This window comes from Emys orbicularis, chromosome 12 (assembly GCF_028017835.1).
Source record: "Emys orbicularis isolate rEmyOrb1 chromosome 12, rEmyOrb1.hap1, whole genome shotgun sequence".
NCBI classification, from domain to species: Eukaryota; Metazoa; Chordata; order Testudines; family Emydidae; genus Emys; species Emys orbicularis.
The window spans coordinates 47892607-47906302 of NC_088694.1; the positions used below are offsets into that span (position 1 = coordinate 47892607).

Below are 13696 nucleotides of genomic sequence, written 5' to 3' on the forward strand. Positions count from 1 at the left end.
CAAATTGCAGATGAGTCCCCAATGCGATGCAGCTGTGAGAAAGGCTAATATCATTCTGGGGTGTATTAACAGGAGTCTTGTATGTAACACACGGAAGGTCATTCTCCTACTCAACTCGGCATTGGTGAGACGTCAGCTGGAGAACTGTGTCTAATTCTGGGATTTTAGGAAAGATGTGGACAAATTCAAGAGAGTCCAAAGGAGAGCAACAAAAATGAACAAAGGTTTTGAAAACCTGACCTATGAGGAAAGGTTTTTTAAAAAAACGGGCTTTTTTAGTCTTGAGAAAAGAAGACCTGATAACAGTCTTCCAATATGTGAAGGGCTGTTACAAAGAGGGCGGGGATCAATTGTTCCTCATATCCACTGAAGTTAGACAAGCATCTGCAGCAAGGGAGATTGAGGTTAGATATTAGGAAAACGTTTCTAACTGTAAGGGTAGTTAAGCTCTGTAATCGGCTTCCAAGGGAGGTTGTGGAAGCCCCATCACTGGAGGTTTTGGAGACCAGATGGGACAAACACCTGTTGGAGATGGTCTACATGGTCCTACCTCAGTGCACAGGGCTGGACTTCATGACCTCTCCAGGTCCCTTCCAGCCTGACATATCTCATTTTATAGAATCATGGGGGGGGGGGGGGGGATGGAGGGGCAGAAAGACTATAGGAAGTTAAAGGGGGGTTTAATGACAAACAGGAGACAGGAAATTTACAGAGATTTACATCAGCTTGAATGTTCCTGGTAAAGGGGAGATTTGCTGAGAAGTTAGGAGAATAGAAACTTCTTCCTTCCTTTCAAACAGTCCCAGTATCTCTGCAGCAGGCAAAGAGACACAATCACATCTCCGTTTTGCCGGGGATGTTTTCAGCTGGAGGCCTGGTGTGTGCCCGCCAGCGTGAAGGAGACCTTGGGAGGATATGCACGGTGAGTGTGGTAAGCTTCACAGATCTTCATTGGTCCTATGATGTTGCAGGGGACATGGAGGCAAGGAGCTGAGGGGGCTGTTAAAGAGTGTCTGGGTTGATCATTGCTAGAGGCATAGGTGAGTAACTGCTGATAAAACCATCGTTCTGGGCTCTCCTCCTCCGCTCCCACTTGGAACCTACCAATGATAAAAGCAAATCAGTCACATCACTAACGTACCTGGGGCATTTCATAGTGTGTTTCTATTCCACGTTAGGGCTCTGGCTCAGAAGGGGAAAGGGTGGGGTGCACTTAGATGGGAGACCAACAAGGGATAGCAAAGCAAGGAATCCAGGAAGGGGCATTGTGGATATCTCAATAGGGGGCACACTCCCCTGGGAAAGAGTGCTGTCTTCAATACCCCCATGCATCACGAGGGGGTGCTATGCTGCAGGGAGCGGCGGCTCAGTAGGGGCCGTTCTTGCATCTTAATCAGCACTGACTCCAATGCACCAGCATAACACTAGGGGGTGCTGTGATGCAGGGAGCGGGGGGCTCTCTCCCGATAGTCAGTGCTGACCACAGTACCACAGTGTGGTGCTAGGGGGAGCTGTGCTGCAGGAAGTGGGGTGAGGGGGCTCTCCCCCGATAGTCAGTGCTGACCACAGTGGCACAGTGCGGTGCTAGGGGGCGCTGTGATGCAGGGAGTGGGGCACAGGGGGCTCTGCCCTGACAGTTAGTGCTGAGCCCAGTGCCCCAATGTGATGCTAGGGGGCGCTGTGATGCAGGGAGCGAGGCAGGGCTCAGTAGGGGGGGCTCTCTCCTGCCAGTCAGTGCTGAGCCCAATGCCCCAAGGTGGCATTGTGCTGCAGGGAGCAGGGCGGGGGCTCAGTAGGGGGTGTGTCACAGCAGAGAAACCATAATAAACCTGGTCTGCTGCATGGAAGGGGAAATTGAGGCACACCACCTCAGGGCATTGCTGGCTAAATGCCAAGTTACCTACACACTAGAAAACATTAATATCTGCATTGAGTTAACACCAGATGGAAAAGCAGAAGGGTTAACAATACTGACCAGATACAAAGAGATGCTTTCTAGCATCCCAGAGGAGGCACACTGGCTCACTTCTGAAATGACCAGACCGATCCACAAAGGGTTAAAAGCTACACAGAACTTTACAAGAGCTCCTGGGGGGAACACGACAATGTTTAGCAACACTTGGGAGCTGTATGGTCAAAACCTAAAGAGGATCTTGGGCCCACTGCCTCCGCATTGGTCAGTGACTAAAACTCCTGCAGTGAACTGAGAGGGACGGGATGATGCTCTGTACCTCAGAGTAGCACCGTGGAACCCCCATATTCACCACTCTCATACAGTTAGGATATGTTTGGTACAACGTGTGCCTTGTGAGGTATCATTTTTAAAGTCTTCATCCGTTGAACATTGATGTCCTGTTGGATTGCATGTGCTGTCATTGTATGGGAAGTTATGAAGTATTGCTGTATATCAGGGATCGTCAACCTTTGGTATGCGGCTCGCCAGGGTAAGTAAGTACCCTGGTGGGCTGGGCTGGTTTGTTTACCTGCCACGTCTGCAGGTTCGGCCGATTGCAGCTCCCACTGGCCGTGGTTCACCGCTCCAGGCCAATGGGGGCAGCGGGAAGCAGCGGCCAGCACATCCCTCATCCTGCACCGCTTCCCGCAGCTCCCATTGGCCTGGATCGGCGAACCACGGCCAGTTTGAGGGGGGAGGGATAGCTCAGTGGTTTGAGCATTGGCCTGCTAAACCCAGGGTTGTGAGTTCAATCCTTGAGGGGGCCATTTAGGGAACTGGGGTAAAAATCTGTCTGGGGATTGATCCTGCTTTGAGCAGGGGGTTGGACTAGATGCCTCCTGAGATCCTCTCCACCCCTGATATTCTATGATTCTATGAACCGAGGCCAATGGGAGACACGATCGGCCAAACCTGCAGATGCGGCAGGTAAACAAACTGGCCCGGCCCGCCAGGGTGCTTACCCTGGCGAGCCGCGTGCCAAAGGTTGCAGATCCCTGCTGTATATGTTACTGAAATATGTTGTGAGGTTGGGAACACCCACAACCAGCCTTTCAGGTACAACAGTGGAGTTAGCCAGGCCGCATTAATGGCTCATCAAGGAAAGAATCCACTATCCATAGACTGTATACAATGGAGACTGCTTGAGCAATGGGGACCACCTGATCCCCACTGCACAGCAAAGATCTTAGCAAGAAAGTATAAAAAAGGGGAAGTGACATCATCACTTGGCCTCACTCCCCCCACAACTCAACACCTGGAAACACATTTGGAGGACAAAGACTTTCAACTGGGGGAGGCAGGTCCCAGGCTGGAGAAGAGTCCTAGCCTGTGTATTGAGGACCTGTAAACTGCTTGTACCGTTTGTCTAGGTGAGACACTGCTTGATTCAAATCCTGTTTAGTTTGTAGAACTTAGACTGTGAATTTATTTATTTTTTCTTAAGGAACCAACTTTGATCTCTGCGCCTGCTCCTTATAATCACTTTGAATCTGTCTTTCTGTCATTAATCATCTGTTCTTTATTTTATCTAAAACAGTGTGTTTTGGTTGAAGTGTTAGGGGAATCTCAGCTCAGGTTACAAAGGCTGGTGCATGTCCACTTCTGTTGATGAAGTGGTGGACTAGGTAATGAGCTTACCCTGGCCAGGCTTCTGCCCAGTGAAAGATGGCACATCTCTGGGGTGGGGGAGCTGGGGGAATTGGCTGGAGCCTCCCTTTTGATGTTTCGTGAGTGCCTGGGAGATCATTCATGTACCTCAGCTGGGCATGTCCCTGCCTGTGGATGGCTGTGTAAGTGCAGTGCCTATCAGAGGTTTGTGGTTTGACAACAGCATCACAGTGTGAGAGAGTGTGATGTTCAGTACCTCATGGGAACACCCTACACCCCAATGTTCATCTTTGTAAAATGATTGTGTGGTATCCAATGCAAAGTTTGTCATGTTGGGTGTCTTCGGAAGGCTCATGACGCACTGAGCATTGTTGTTATAGTGATGTTATAGTAATTGTTACAGTAATGTTATAGTAATGTTACAGGTTATAATTTCATGTCTATAGTTATGAGGCTGAAAATGTATCCTCATGGCTTAAAGAAAGCCAAGGCAAAAACTCTCTAAGGGCAGAGGGGCAGTTCACACCTCATCAAGGCATGTATGGGACAAACCAGCCCAGCCTCACAGGAACAAAGGACGCTGGCCTAGTAACAAAAGGATCTGTTGGCCTCTCGAGTGACTCTCCCCCTTCCTTTGGGCAGTTTGGGACTGCGATGAGGTAATGCTCACCTGACTCTGAAGGGGGGAGGCAGAGCAAAGAGGGAAGAAAGAACATGATAAAAGGGAGAGACATTTGCCATGCTCTTCCTCTCTCTTCCACCTACATCTACAGACACGACCACCAAGCGACTGAAGCACTGAACAAAGGGGAGAGCCTGATTGAAGGGCAAGCAGCCAGCCTGTGGTGAGAAGCACTAAGTTTGTAAGGACATTGAAAGTGTTAAGATCAATTTAGAATGTGTTTTGCTTTTATTTCATTTGACCAAATCTGACTTGTTATGCTTTGACTTATAATTACTTAAAATCTATCTTTTATAGTTAATAAATCTGTTTGTTTATTCTACCTGAAGCAGTGCGTTTGGTTTGAACCATATCAGAGATTCCCCTTGGGATAACAAGCCTGGTACATATCAATTTATTTGTTAAATTTGTGAACTCATATAACCTTGCAGCATCCAGTGGGCATAACTAGACACTGCAAGATGGAGCTTCCTAGGGTTGTGTCCGGGACCGGAGATATTGGCTAGTGTCTTTCGGTTGCGCAATCCAAGGAGCAGCTTACATGCCAGAGGCTGTGCGTGAACAGCCCAGGAGTGGGGGTTCTCACAGCAGTGCAGGGTAAGGCTGGCTCCCAGAGTCAAGGACTGGAGAGGCCTAGCCGATCACCGGTCCAGATAACACCAGAGGGGGACGTCACAGAGAGATACCCCAGGTTGGTGGGACAGATAACACCAGAGGGGAACATCACAGAGAGATACCCCAGGTTGGTGGGACAGATAACACCAGAGGGGAACATCACAGAGAGATACCCCAGGTTGGTGGGACAGATAACACCAGAGGGGAACATCACAGAGAGATACCCCAGGTTGGTGGGACAGATAACACCAGAGGGGGACGTCACAGAGAGATACCCCAGGTTGGTGGGACAGATAACACCAGAGGGGAACATCACAGAGAGATACCCCAGGTTGGTGGGACAGATAACACCAGAGGGGGACGTCACAGAGAGATACCCCAGGTTGGTGGGACAGATAACACCAGAGGGGGACGTCACAGAGAGATACCCCAGGTTGGTGGGACAGAGGGCTCAGCAGTCGCAGGGGACCCCATCTCCGGGCGCTCTTCCCTTGCAGTCACTCCCTGTCCTTATGCCCCAGCATGGCACTACAGAGCGGGAAGGAGATGGAGGTGCCACAGCTGCTGTCTATGGATAAGTCCCATCCCCTCTTCATTATTACTGTTGTAGCACCCAGGAGAAACCCCTCATGGTGAAGAACCCCAATGTGCTAGGCGCTGCACAAACACTGAACAAGACGGTTCCCAATAACACTCCCTCCTTCCTCCCGCCCCCCACTCTATGTAGTTTGCCCAGGATGCTGGCCATAAACTCAGGTATATCCCCAGACCTGCTGACCTGATTCTGTTGTCCTAAATTCCTCCACCCCGGCTGCTTCCATGAGATCTAGCATCTGCTTTTGCCTTTCCATTCATCTGTGCAACTGATTGCAAGCTGCTGTGTTCCACCCTAGAGGTGGCTGCATCTCAGCCTCGAGCAAGCGATTAGCGGGTGACATCTCAGTGCACCTGTCGGCCCAGCTACCCGACCCCAGAGTTGGCTGCATTTCAGCACCAGTCATGTGATCTCCTGGCAGTATTGCTTGAATGCCCACCATTCCCCACCCTGAGCTCTCCCCGCAACCTGGGGGCTGGGAGCTGCAGGGCCTCATATGGGTGAGCTGTGTGCAAGGTCATCCTGGATGCCTGGGTCCCATCCCCATCTTGGCATCTCACCCCTGAAACCACAATTCTTTGCACCTTGTAACTACACAATTACCCATGATCCATTGCAGCAGAGTCTCCCTCCTGTAAACTCCCCAAAGTCCTTTACTTCAAATTACCCACCGTCCTTTGCACTGAAGTCCTGTATTACTAAATCACCCATGATCCCGTGCAAGGCAGTCCTGCTCTAGAGAATTACCCACAGTCCTTTGCAATAAGGTCTTGCGATCCTAAATTAATCTTGGAGGTGGGAGGGGGCGAGTGCTCCAGAATCCCCTAGGATTTGGAAACTTGAATGGTCATCCTGGATGCCTGGGTCTCATTCCCCATCTCAGTCTCTCCCTGACAGGGACTGAGAGCTGCAGCACCACAAAGGGGTGAGCGCCCTGTGCTGCCTACACAGATACCTGGGTCCCATTCCCCATCCGCCTCACTACCTCCCCACCCACCTTTCTTCTTCCTCTTGTAGAGACAGATGAGAAGCAGCAGCAGAACCAGACCCACGGCAGCACCAGCGCACCCAGCCACCAGGGGAATGGGCAGAGACGAGATAGCTAAGAGATGGAGAAAAAGGGGAGCTGTTAATAACCAGGAATCATAGGGACAGGAGAACAGTGAATAGGGATCTGCTACCTCCACTATACCCCAGCCAGGGCAGGGAACTATGGGTGCCCTCCCCATTAAGGGAAGATTTTCTGCCTGCCAGATGCTTTCAGTATCAGCCATGGTGAAATGCTGCCACCTGTGGGTTAATCAGGGATACTGCAATGGGGGGGGGGGCATGGGTCTTCTTATTGTCCCCTTTAAAGTTTGTAGCCAAGGTCTCTCTTTGAAGGTATCAGGGGGCTGCTGGTATGACCCTGCGGTGGCTTTATTTTGGGGGGATGTAAGGGGCATTTGGGGGCCTCACCCTTCATGGTGATGTTCACAGGCCAGCTCCTGGAGGATGGGACCCACCTCCCATTCACGTTCTCCTCGTATCTATACTGTATGATGGGCACTAGGGGCTGCAGAGGGTGAGGGAATGGGAGAGGAAGGGGCAGCTATACTGTATAATGGGCACTGGGGCAGCATTGGGTGGGGGGGAAGGGGCGGCTATACTGTATAATGGGCACTAGGGGGCAGCAGAGGGTGGGGGTGGGGAAGGGGCGGCTATACTGTATAATGGGCACTAGGGGGCAGCAGAGGGTGGGGATGGGGAAGGGGCGGCTATACTGTATAATGGGCACTAGGGACAGCATGAGGAATGGAGGTTGAGTTAGGCAGCCATTCATTACACGGCTGCATCATGTCAACAATCGTTGTCCATCAAAAGACAGCTGTGTGTGTGTGTTTCCCTGTTCTCCCCACTGCAGGACTACGGAGTGTATCTTTGATGGCATTTGGAGGTTTAGGGGCAGCCTCACCGTTCATGGTGACGTTCACAGCCTGACTCCTGGGGGACGGGATCCACCACCCGCTCACGTTCTCCTCATAGCCGCAAGTGAATTCCCCTGTGGTCACAGGACCAGCCCGTGGGAAAGTGAGCATCATAGAGTCGGTGCTGGACTCCCTTGTGCTGATCTCAGACCCCATGTCCCTGGGGATAATCTCGGCTCCGTCCTTGTAGAAATGAAATCTCCACTCGCTGGCATCTCTGGGGGCCTTGCAGGTGATGACTAATGGGACCCCCTTGCTAACCACCCCAGATGGGGGATCCACGCTCATCAAAGGCAAGGGCAGGGGATCTGAAGGGAGGAGAAAGTGGATGGGTCAGCAGGAGATCCAGATTGGGGAAACTGGTAAAAGGTCCACTATACTATATAATGGGCACTAGGGGCAGCAGAGAGTGGGGGCGGGGAAGGGACTGCTATACTGTATAATGGCCACTAGGGAGCAGTAGAGCATGGGGGCGGGGAAGGGGTGGCTATTCTGTATAATGGGCATTGGGGCAGCAGAGGGTGGGGAAGGGGCAGCTATACTCTATAATGGGGATTAGGGGGCAGCAGAGGGTGGGGGCGGGGAAGGGGCGGCTATACTGTATAATGGGCATTGGGGGCAGGAGAGGGTGGGGAAGGGGCGGCTATATTGTATAATGGGCACTGGGGGCAGGAGAGGGTGGGGATGGGGAGGGAAGGCTCTACTGCATATGGGTAGTAGGGGCAGCAGAGGGTGGGGGTGGGGAAGGAGCGGCTATACTGTATAATGGGCTGTCATAACTATAAAGGGAAGGGTAACAGCTCTCCTGTGTACAGTACTAAAATCCCTCCTGGCCAGAGACTCCAAAATCCTTTTACCTGTAAAGGGTTAAGAAGCTCGGGTAACCTGGCTGACACCTGACCCAAAGGACCAATAAGTGGACAAGATGCTTTCAAATCTTGGGGGGGGGGGGAAAGGCTTTTGTGTGTGCTCTTTGTTTTAAGGGGTTGTTCGCTCTTGGGACTGAGAGGGACCAGACATCAATCCAGGTTCTCCCCATCTTTCTAAACAAGTCTCTCTTATTTCAAAATTCTAGTTAGAACGTCTCTGTTAACTCAGCAGCTGCCAGAGCTGAGTACATCCCAGTTTCAGTCAACTGCAGAGGGGTGTGACCCAGCACAAGAAAACAGGAAAATGACTACCAAAGAAGAAAAAGCTAAAGAGGAGGCCCACAAAAGAGCTATGGAGCTGAAAGAAAAAGAGATAGAGCTGAGAGACAGAGAAGAGAAAGCCAAAGAGGGGGCCCACAAGAGAGAGATAGAGCTGAGAGACAGAGAAGAGAAAGCCAAAGAGGAGGCCCACAAGAGAGAGATGGAGCTGAAAGAAAAAGAGATGGAGCTGAAAAAAAAAGAGATGGAGCTGAAAGAAATAGAGATGGAGGACAGAGAAAAAGAAAGGAAGCATGAACTGGAAGTAGCAAAGGCTAAGCCGGATACAACAGGCCATCCCAACAACCCCTCTCCCATGGGCACTAAGGGCAGCAGAGTGTGGGGGTGGGGAAGTGGCGGCTGTACTGTATAATGGGCACTAGGGGGCAGCAGAGGGTGGGTTGGGGAAGGGGCGGTTATACTGTATAATGGGCATTGGGGCAGCAGAGGGTGGGGTGGGGAAGTGGCGGCTGTACTGTATAATGGGCACTAAGGGCAGCAGAGGGTGGGGGTGGGTAAGGGGCAGCTATACTGTATTTTGGGCACAGGGGGCAGCATGAGGAATGGAGGTTGAGTTAGGCAGCCATTCATTACACGGCTGCATAATGTCAACAATCGTTGTCCATCAAAAGACAGCTGTGTGTGTGTGTTTCCCTGTTCTCCCCACTGCAGGACTACGGAGTGTATCTTTGATGGCATTTGGAGGTTTAGGGGCAGCCTCACCGTTCATGGTGACGTTCACAGCCTGACTCCTGGGGGACGGGATCCACCACCCGCTCACGTTCTCCTCATAGCCGCAAGTGAATTCCCCTGTGGTTGCAGGACCAGCCCGTGGGAAAGTGAGCAACATAGAGTCGGTGCTGGACTCCCTTGTGCTGATCTCAGACCACGTGTCCCCGGGGATAATCTCGGCTCCGTCCTTGTAGAAATGAAATCTCCACTCGCTGGCATCTCCAGGGGCCTTGCAGGTGATGACTAATGGGACCCCCTTGATAACCACCCCAGATGGGGGATCCATGCTCAGCACCGGCAAGGGCAGGGGATCTGAAGGGAGGAGAAAGTGGATGGGTCAGCAGGAGATCCAGATTGGGGAAACTGGTAAAAGGTCCACTATACTGTATAATGGGCACTAGGGGCAGCAGAGGGTGGGGGTGGGGAAGGGGCAGCTATACTGTATAATGGGCATTAGGGGCAGCAGAGGGTGGGGGTGGGGAAGGGGAGGCTATGCTGTATAATGGGCACTAGGGCAGCAGGGGATGGGGGCAGGGAAGGGACTGCTATACTGTATAATGGACACTAGGGGCAGCAGAGGGTGGGGGCAGGGAAGGGGCGGTTATACTGTATAATGTGCACTAGGGGCAGCAGAGGGTGGGGGGCGGGGAGGGGTGGCTATACTCTATAATGGCCACTAGGGGCAGCAGAGCGTGGAGGCGGGGAAGGGGTGGCTATTCTGTATAATGGGCACTAGGGGGCAGCAGAGGGTGGGAGCAGGGAAGGGCGGCTATACTGTATAATGGGCATTGGGGCAGCAGAGGGTGGGGAAGGGGCAGCTATACTGTATAATGGGGACTAGGGGGCAGCAGAGGGTGGGGGCGGGGAAGGGGCGGCTATACTGTATAGGGCTTTGGGGCAGCAGAGGGTGGGGAAGGGGCGGCTATATTGTATAATGGGCACTAGAAGCAGAAGACGGTGGGGAAGGGGCGGCTATACTGTATAATGGGCACTGGGGGCAGGAGAGTGTGGGGGTGGGGAAGGAGCAGCTATACTGTATAATGGGCACTAAGGGCAGCAGAGGGTGGGGGTGGGGAAGTGGCGGCTGTACTGTATAATGGGCACTAGGGGGCAGCAGAGGGTGGGGGTGGGTAAGGGGCGGCTATACTGTATAATGGGCACTAGGGAGCAGCAGAGGGTGGGAGCAGGGAAGGGGCGGCTGTACTGTATAATGGGCATTGGGGCAGCAGAGGGTGAGGAAGGGGCGGCTATATTGTATAATGGGCACTAGAAGCAGAAGACGGTGGGGAAGGGGCGGCTATACTGTATAATGGGCACTGGGGGCAGGAGAGTGTGGGGGTGGGTAAGGGGCAGCTATACTGTATTTTGGGCACAGGGGGCAGCATGAGGAATGGAGGTTGAGTTAGGCAGCCATTCATTACACGGCTGCATCATGTCAACAATCGTTGTCCATCAAAAGACAGCTGTGTGTGTGTGTTTCCCTGTTCTCCTCACTGCAGGACTACGGAGTGTATCTTTGATGGCATTTGTTGGTTTAGGGGTAGCCTCACCCTTCATGGTGACGTTCACAGCCTGACTCCTGGGGGACGGGATCCACCACCCGCTCACGTTCTCCTCATAGCCGCAAGTGAATTCCCCTGTGGTCGCAGGACCAGCCCGTGGGAAAGTGAGCATCATAGAGTCAGTGCTGGACTCCCTTGTGCTGATCTCAGACCCCATGTCCCCGGGGATAATCTCGGCTCTGTCCTTGTAGAAATGAAATCTCCACTCGCTGGCATCTCCGGGGGCCTTGCAGGTGATGACTAATGGGACCCCCTTGATAACCACCCCAGATGGGGGATCCACGCTCAGCACCGGCAAGGGCAGGGGATCTGAGGGGAGGAGAAAGTGGATGGGTCAGCAGGAGATCCAGATTGGGGAAACTGGTAAAAGGTCCACTATACTGTATAATGGGCACTAGGGGCAGCAGAGAGTGGGGGTGGGGAAGGGGCAGCTATACTGTATAATGGGCACTAGGGGCAGCAGAGGGTGGGGGTGGGGGAGTGGCGGCTACACTGTGTAATGGGCACTAGGGGCAGCAGCGGGTGAGGGTGGGGAAGGGGCGGCTATACTGTGTAATGGGCACTAGGGGCAGCAGAGGGTGGGGCTTGGGGAGGGGTGGCTATACTGTATAATGGGCAGTGGGGGCAGCAGAGGGTGGGAGTGGGGAAGGGGCGGCTATACTGTATAATGGGCACTAGGGGCAGCAGAGGGTGGGGGTGGGGAAGGGGCGGCTATACTGTATAATGGGCACTAGGGCAGCAGGGGGTGAGGGGTGGGAAAATGGCGGCTATACTGTATAATGGACACTAGGGGGAGCAGAGGGTGGGGGCGGGGAAAGGGTGGTTATTCGGTATAATGGGCACTAGGGGTGTGGGAAGGGAAGGTGCAGCTCTACTTTATAAAAGCCACTACGAGACAGCATAAGGAATGGTACTTGAATTGCGGGGCCTTCTCCTTCAAAAGGCAGCTGAGTATGTGCACAGGTGCCCATGTGTGTCTCTTTGCTCCATCTATCAGGAAGTACTGAATATCTCTTGAATTGAATTTGAGCCTCTAGGGTATCCTCACCCTTCACGGTGACGTTCACAGGCCAGCTCCTGGGAGATGGGACCCACTTCTCATTCACGTTCTCCTCGTACCCGCAGGTGAATTCCCCGGCGCTGTTGGGACCAGCCCGTGGGATGCTGAGCACAGAGACATTCCTAGAGCTGGTGCTAGACTCCTTGATGCTGATCTCAGACCCCGCATCCCCGGGGACAATCTTTGCTCCGTCTTTGTAGAAGTGAAACCTCCATTCGCTGGCATCCCCGGGGGCTGTGCAGGTGATGAGCAGGGGGAGCCCTTCGTTCACCACTCCTGATGGGGGATCCATGCTCAGCACCGGCCGTGGAGGGGGATCTGAGGGAAGCAGCAACAAGGAGAGGTTAGCAGGGGAACCCCAGTGCTGAGTGTGGGAAAGCAGTGGCTATACTGTATAATGGGCACTGGGGCAGCATTGGGTGGGGGGGAAGGAGCGGTTATACTGTATAATGGGCACTAGGGGGCAGCAGAGGGTGGCAGTGGGGAAGGGGCGGCTGTACTGTATAATGGGCACTAGGGGCAGCAGAGGGCGAGGGTTGGGGAAGGGGTGGCCATGCTGGGTGGTAGTGTTTGAGAGCTGAATGCTTTGTTGCCTTACTGAGTTGTTGGTTGCTCTCTTTGTGTGTGTGTGTGTGTGTATCCATGCTGTAGGAAGTGGTGATTGTATGTAGGGGTGGATTTTATTCTCTAGGGCAACCTCACCTTTCAAGGTAACAGTCACAGCGTGGCTCTTGGTGGACATGATCCATCTCCCACTTTCTTTCTCCTCATACCGGCAGGTGTATTCCCCGGTGCTGTTCGTGTCAACCCGTGGGATGCTGAGCTCAGAGACTGTCATTGAGCCGGTCCTGGGCTCCACGGTGCTGATCTCAGACCCAACATCCCCAGGGACGATCTTGGCTCCATCCTGGTAGAAGTGAAACCTCAGCTGTGTGGCGTTCCCGGGGGCCGTGCAGGTGATGAGCAGGGGGTGCCCTTCGCTCACCACTCCAGATGGGGGATCCACACTCAGCGTTGGCTCGGGAGGGGGGTCTGAAGGGGGCAGCAAAGGGTGGGGGTCAGCCAGGGCAGGAGATGGAGGAAAGTGGAAATGTGGTTCAGAGAATGGAATGGATGCATCTTCCCTCCCTCCAGGACTTTGGACAAGTTGTTGGAGCTGGAATTGGGAATTCCTTCCCAAAAAGCTGCCCTGGGGTGTTGCTAGCCATTGGGTTACCGTTTTGGGCAGCCATGCTCCTGGAACCCTATGGGTCTTGGTTTTCATTGGACAACCATACTGGTGGCCATGTTGGCAGTTATGTTTGGGCAATTAGGCTCTTTTCAGTTGGGTAGGAATGTTGGATTGCCATGTTGGCAGTTGAAAAGCTATGTTGGGTGGCTATTTTAGTAGTTGGGCGGTAACTTGGGTGACCATATTGTTGCCAGTTGGGCGGCCATGTTTATTTTGTCGAGTGTGAGCAGCCATTTTGGATGGGCATGTTAGTATTTGGGCTGCCATATTGGGCAGCAAAGTTGTTGCCAGTTGACTGGCCGTATTTACTGGCCATTTTGCTGAGTGTGAGGATGGGCATGTTTGCCTGCTAGTGGGCAGCCATACTGTTGCCAGTCATACAGCCATGTTGGGTGGCCATGATTTGGGAGTGAAGGGCTGGGAAATAACCCATGGCAGCTAAACCATGGCATAGATTACCTGCTCCTGAAAGACAATGGAGCAGACAGACCCTCCTCCATAAC

At 52.9% G+C, this 13696-nt stretch overlaps 1 protein-coding gene across 1 annotated transcript; it reads right to left on the reverse strand.

The window, feature by feature from the left end:
• Positions 1-667: 667 nt before the first annotated feature.
• Positions 668-12800, reverse strand: LOC135886350 (basement membrane proteoglycan-like). Its single transcript, XM_065414144.1, has 7 exons — positions 12665-12800; positions 11951-12280; positions 10891-11211; positions 9332-9652; positions 7409-7729; positions 6452-6556; positions 668-1100 (listed from the first exon to the last, which is right to left on the reverse strand). Exons 1-7 carry the CDS (start codon positions 12798-12800, stop codon positions 1003-1005), a joined length of 1632 nt encoding a protein of 543 aa, XP_065270216.1. The 3' UTR covers positions 668-1002.
• Positions 12801-13696: the final 896 nt, after the last annotated feature.